At 31.5% G+C, this 6,800-nt stretch overlaps 1 protein-coding gene across 4 annotated transcripts in view; it reads left to right on the top strand.

Moving 5' to 3' along the window:
• The first annotated feature begins 3,411 nt into the window (after positions 1-3,411).
• fermt2 (FERM domain containing kindlin 2) overlaps positions 3,412-6,800 on the top strand; it is an 88,848-nt gene continuing 85,459 nt past the window's right edge. For 3 of the 4 annotated variants that reach the window (XM_056476452.1, XM_056476451.1, XM_056476450.1), the window contains exons 1-2: positions 3,412-3,625; positions 6,089-6,246. In XM_056476452.1, the coding sequence (XP_056332427.1) occupies positions 6,090-6,246 (157 nt within the window). In that variant the 5' untranslated portion in view covers positions 3,412-3,625; position 6,089. The remainder of the gene's footprint in view (positions 3,626-6,088; positions 6,247-6,800) is intronic. The other variant, XM_056476453.1, reaches the window with a different exon arrangement.

The following is a 6,800-nucleotide window of genomic DNA, read 5'->3' as shown; positions in this document are numbered from 1 at the left end:
ATGTGTATTTGTATTTATTGTCCAGACTGTATTGAAATGTATGTTGTCTTAAAAGTATGTCATAGTATTTTCCACTCATGTATATTTGTACACTCAAAAAAATGACACGTGATGTTTGTTCAAACAACTTATTAAAAATGAGCTGAAACAACACAATTATCGAGTGTTTTTTCGACAACTTAATTGTTTCTTGTACCATCCATTTAAATGAGTAAAAACTAACGATTCCTTCATGTTTTCCCAACACAAATGCATTCTGTGGAACTCAGTTTTACAGTGTGTGCGACAATAAAAGCGATTTGATTTGAAACTAAAAGAAATGAGACTTTCTCAAGATGAAAAACGTACTGATATTTCATAAACGCCACTTGGGAAATATTTGAAAAGGAATAAAAATAAAAATGTTGCCTTCATCTCTATATGTTTTACTCTCTTAAGCTGTTTGCTCCCATAAAAGGCAGTTCCTTTGCTCTGGTAGTGCAATAATCTTCCAGATGGCCTGCTAACTCTTGGATTTATTCCCACTGAAAAGCTTTGAAAGGCTAATTCGACAATGGTGTAATTTATTAGTGTTAACCGATTGATATCAGTGATGTCACGTGAACTGATGTCAATGAGAAACTGCATGAGAACGGGAAAACGGAGAAAATTATTAAGATGGTTGTCAGGTTTGAGGTGGAGGATGAAACCTGCAAAATAAATAAATAAGTAAATAAAATCTCCTGCATAAATAAAATGATTAATAAATAAATACGCAAATAAACCCTCTCATTAGCATGTTAAGCTGAGGAAAAGTAAGTATGGAATTACATTCAAAAATAAATAAGTGTTTGAAAGAGGGGGAAAAAAATCTAATTTCTGTTTAGCATTTTCTTATAACCAACATTGCTCGCACAATATATTATTTATGCAGGAATTTGTGGCCTCTGCATATATATATATATATATATATATATATATATATATATATATATATATATATATATATATATATATACATATATACATATATATATATATATATATATATATATATATATATATACATATATATATATATATACATATATATACATATATATATATATATATATACATATATATATATACACATACATGCATGCATGCATACATATATATATATATATATATATATATATATATATATATATATATATATATATATATATATATATATATATATATATATATAATAAATAAAAAATATTTATTTTTTATTTATGCAGGAATTTATGGATCTATTTAGTCATTTATTTATTTATTTGCATATTTATTTAATTATTTATTATTTATTGTTTTTACAGGTTTCGTCCTCCACAGGGTTTTAGCATTTTATTTGAACCTAAAAGCAGTCATATTGTTTCTGGTTTAAAAATCCGGTTTGAAATATGATTATTTTTGTTAATATAATTTTTTTATTAAGTAACATTTCTACATTTTTCTACTCTTCACTGTTTATTTATTTGCATGTTTACTTATTTACTTTAGTGTTTACTTGTTTAAATCAGATGTGCATTAGTTCTAATCTAACTTATTATTATTCATCATTTATGTATTTATTTAATTCTAATAAGATATTTTGTATTAGAACTTTATATTTAGCTAATAAGTCTATAAAAAATCTGTTTATTTATCTTATTTATTTATTTTTCCATTCATTTACTAATTATATTGTTTCAAAATGATTAATTTTCTACTAATAATGTTGTTTCTTTATTTGCACATTCATTTATTTAAATCAGATTTGTATTAATGCTAATCTAGCTTACATTTATTTATCATTTATGTATTTATTTAAATCTAATCAAAGTTTTGGTTCTTTACTTATTTTATCTGTATTTATTTAATAATAACAAATAATTTTCCACTTACAATAGAGCTGTTTATTTATTTGCACATTTACATGTTTAAATCAGATTTTTATATTTGATCTTATCATTTTTCATTGTTTATGTATTTATTTGTATTTTACATTTTTTTGTATTGGAATTTAATATTTAGATTTTAACAAATCAATCAAAAATTCTGTTGTTTATTTATCTTATTTATTATATATATATATCTTTTCTTTTATTTCAAAATGATTCATTTTCTACCCATAATTGTTTATTTAGGTGCATGACTTTTGTTTACTTGTTTAAATCAGATTTGTATTCTAATCTAAATATTTATCATTTCTATATTTATTTGAAGGGGTCAGCACAGTGGCTTAGTGCTTAGCACTGTCGCCTCACAGCAAGAAGGTCGCTGGTTTGAGTCCCGGCTGGGTCAGTTGGCATTTCTGTGTGGAGTTTGCTTGTTCTCCCCGTGTTGGCGTGGGTTTCCCCCACAGTCCTAACACATGCGCTGTAGATGAACTGCATGGACTTAATTGGCCGTAGTGTATGAGTGTGAGTGAAAGAGTGTATATGGATGTTTCCCAGTACTGGGTTGCAGCTGCATAAAACATATGCTGGAATAGTTGGCGGTTCATTCTGCTGTTGCGACCCCTGATGAATAAAGGGACTAACCTGAATGAAAATGAATTATTTTTTAATTCGTATTTTAATTTTTTACCACTATTTACGGTGTTTACTATGTTTATATATATATATATATATATATATATATATATATATATATATATATATATATATATATATATATATATATACATGTATGTTCTTTTTAATGTAAACTTTAACATTTGTCATGCCAATAAAGCAATATCTATCTATCTATCTATCCATCTATCTATCTCTCTGTCTATCTATCTATCTATCTATCTATCTATCTGTCTGTCTGTCTATCTATCTATCTATCTATCTATCTATCTCTCTCTCTCTCTCTGTCTGTCTGTCTGTCTGTCTGTCTGTCTGTCTGTCTGTCTGTCTATCTATCTATCTATCTATCTATCTCTCTCTCTGTCCGTCCGTCCGTCCGTCCATCCATCCATCCATCCATCCATCCATCCATCCATCCATCCATCCATCCATCCATCCATCCATCCATCCATCCATCCATCCATCTATCTATCTATCTATCTATCTATCTATCTATCTATCTCTCTCTCTCTGTCTGTCTATCTATCTATCTGTCTATCTCTCTCTCTGTCTGTCTATCTATATATCTATCTATCTATCTATCTATCTATCTATCTATCTATCTATCTATCTATCTATCTATCTATCTATCTATCTATCTATCTATCTATCTATCTATCTATATTTTCTAAAACTGTTGAATATAACGTTATGCATTTTTAAAAGTACTATCAGCTAATTAAATGTATTTACCGTACAGAAGTGAATGGCGACTGGAGTGATTGATGGACGGAGAGCGGAAAGCGCGAGTGACGTGATCTGAGGGCGGGAGAGAGAGAGAGAGAGAGAGAGAGAGTGAGAAAGAGTGAGAGACAGAGAGAGAGAGAGACTCCATTAACAGCACAGCAAACCCCTTCAGGAGCTCCACCGCTGGACTTTGTCGATTTTTTCTTCTTTTTTCGTGAACCTTCCTTATGATAGGATTAGGCGGGCCGCTGAAGGACAGAAGACGCGCGCGCTGCTGAAGTTCTGGGAAGTCAAGCGCTGTTTGCTGGATTTCTTTCGGCGGTTTTTTGGTGAAGGTTAGTGAACGCTATGGTTTCACCCTCTCAGGATTTGTCTGGCGCTACTCCGCGCGACTCCCGGTCAAAAAACTCCCCGTTGCTCTGTTCAAACACCGGCCGCTTACTTTGCTTCGAAGTCGAGCTTTCCTATTTCACCGAAACGCGAGTGAACGGTAACTTTCCCCGTCGGTTTTCTCCGTGTTTTTTCTACCGTTGACCTGCCTGTCTTTATTTAGTTGGCATTTGGAGAGGGGCTGCTGACGTCACCGCAGAGAGACCGAGTCTGAGTTTGACCGTTAGTTACAGCAGCAGCTACAGGTTTTAGTTTCACGTTTTACACTATAATATTATAATATCCGATATGATATTGAGATAAAGTTGGTTTTATATTCGCACATTCGTTCAGTGACAACTTGTGAAGTGCTCCCTAACGTTATGTTATTTACTATGGTACTTTAAATATTCGGTCTGAATGCAAGTATGACTTGAAAACAACATTAAGACTATTAATTTGACAGTGAACAATGCTGTACTGTAGTAGTCACAGGGTACTGTTATGATTTCACTATTTGGAATTAGCAAATGATAATTTTCTGAACGCATTATTATAGGAGAAAGTCAGAATGTATGAATAGAAAACCAACTTAACCTCAGTCGATCATATTAGTAGCCTATCAAAGTATATAATTGTTCAGCTTTTGACTTTTAGTCGTTTATTTTGGTTTCTGTGTAAAGTATCTTTTTATGTAAATCTTATTTATAATAGCTAAGCTTTCTAATGAAGTTTACGTACATTAAATGTGCATCTTAATATGTCACACATTCAAGGGATAGTTCACCCAAAATCGACTTGCTATTTACTCACCCTCAAGTGATTTATAAACATGCGTTTCATTCTTCTGTTGAACACAAATGAAGATATTTTGAAGAAGGCTAAAAACCTCTAACTATTGACTACCAATTGAGGTAAAATTGGTTTTTATATTCACACATTTGTTAAATTTTGAACAGTGACAACTTGTGAAATGCTCCTCATTGTTAACCACGCTACTTTATTGAGGTAAAGTTGGTTTGATATTCACACATTCGGACTTTCTCCTTATTAATATAATTTCCGAAAAGTATTCATTGCAAATTCTTAATAGTGAAATCATAATAGCAGCCAAGATTAACAAAGTACAACATTGTTTAGAGACAATTAATAGTGTTAATGTTGTTTTAAAGTCATACTTGCATGTGATTTCAGTCCGAATATTCAAAGTACTATGGTAAACAATGTATGGAGCTGTCACTGAACGAATGTGCGAATATAAAACCAACTTTACCTCAATTGCTACTTTGAATATTCAATCTGAAATTGCATGTAAGTATGACTTGAAAACAACATTAGCACTATTTATTTGACTGTGAACAATGTTGTAGTTTGATAGTCACTGGGTGCTATTATGATTTCATTGTTTAGAATTAGCAAATAATTATTTTCTGTAATTATTATTATTATTATTATTATTATTATTATTATTAAGGAGAAAGTCCGAATGTGTGAATATAAAACCAACATTACCTCAGTCGATATATTGACGTTTTGTTGTCAATTAGTAAACTGTAGTATCGTCTAACAACTTCTGGCTTAAGTCCACACAGAAGCAATAGATGCCATTCATTTTAAATATGCTTTAATGTTATGACAGACTTCACTTATGCTTAAAAAAAATATTTATGTGTTTGTTTCTTCTGTTGAAGAAGGCTAAAAACCTGTAATCACTGAGTAAAATTGCTAAAATTGGTTATATATTTGCACATTCATTAATCTTTGAACGGTAACAATTTGTCGCACGGTCCCAATATTGTGTACCGCACTGCTTTAAATATTTGGTCTGAAGTTTCATGCAAGTATAACTTGAAAACAACATTAGGACTATTTGATTGACATTGAACAATGCTTACTTTGATAGTCACTGGCTGCTAATAAGATTTCCCTATTTAGGATTTGCAAAGAATACTTTTCTGAAATTATATTAAGAAAGTCTAAATGTGCAAATATAAAACCAACTTTACCCCAATTGAAACCCTTTACCCCAGTTGTAGGAAAAACAAATACTATCCCAGTCAATGGTTACAGGTTTTCAGCTTTCTTCAAAATATCTTCTTTTGTGTTCAGCAGAAGAAACTAAAACAGGTTTTAACCAAATATAGAGAGAGTAAATGATGGCTGAAGTTAAACTTTTTGGTTGAACTATCCCTTTAAGAGCCATAAGGTATTCTTTTTATGAGTGTACATTGCTGCTAACTCAAAATTTAGCCTGCTGCTACCGTACTATATTCCATAATAAGCACCACCATTAATGTATGAGCATGTTCTCTACGGAGGCGTACTACTTTTCTGTTTTTATCCCACTCAGAAGGACTTTGCTTTCATTAAGTCCACTTGTTGCTAGAGTTTAGATCCTAATGGTTTTGCTGTTTTGACTTTTTCTGTAGGATGGCGCTGGACGGTATACGGATGCCCGATGGCTGCTACGCAGATGGGACCTGGGAACTGAAGATGCACGTCACTGACCTCAACCGGGACGTGTCTCTCAGAGTCACCGGGGAAATTCACATCGGTGGCGTGATGCTTAAACTTGTAGAGAAACTTGGTACGTACACAGTTTCCATCCTCCTTTGCAGTCATCGAGCCCAATGATGCTCAAGCCTGGTGTGGGTTCATTGACTCATACGTGCCTCATTTTTTACTGAAAGCTGAATTACACTACACAGATTTGTCTCTAATTCATCTTACGTTGGATTCGGACTAGGGCTGCATGACATTGGAAAAATTTTTACATTGCAATATTTTTTTTCTCTGCGATTATATATTGTAATGTACGATTTCACCAGATGAATTAAATAGATCTGTTTGCAAAGTCATTACTTTAGATTGACTGGGACAATTTTGTAGAGTAATGTAAATTTTTTTGATGTATTTTATTATATATTATATATACATATATTTATACATACACACGCTATATTTATAATATATATATATATATATATATATATATATATATATATATGTAGTTTATATATATAAACTACAGTCATAAACAAACACAACGGAGCACATATTAAAGTTAAATAAACCATGCTTTTTTTTTTTTTTTTTTTAAATGTTCACCGTAAGGCTTTTTGGGAAACCTTCAATGACTTT

This window comes from Danio aesculapii, chromosome 17, assembly GCF_903798145.1.
Source record: "Danio aesculapii chromosome 17, fDanAes4.1, whole genome shotgun sequence".
Taxonomy (NCBI): domain Eukaryota; kingdom Metazoa; phylum Chordata; class Actinopteri; order Cypriniformes; family Danionidae; genus Danio; species Danio aesculapii.
Note: the sequence above shows the minus strand (reverse complement) of the source record. Positions and strands in the feature narration are given on the sequence as shown.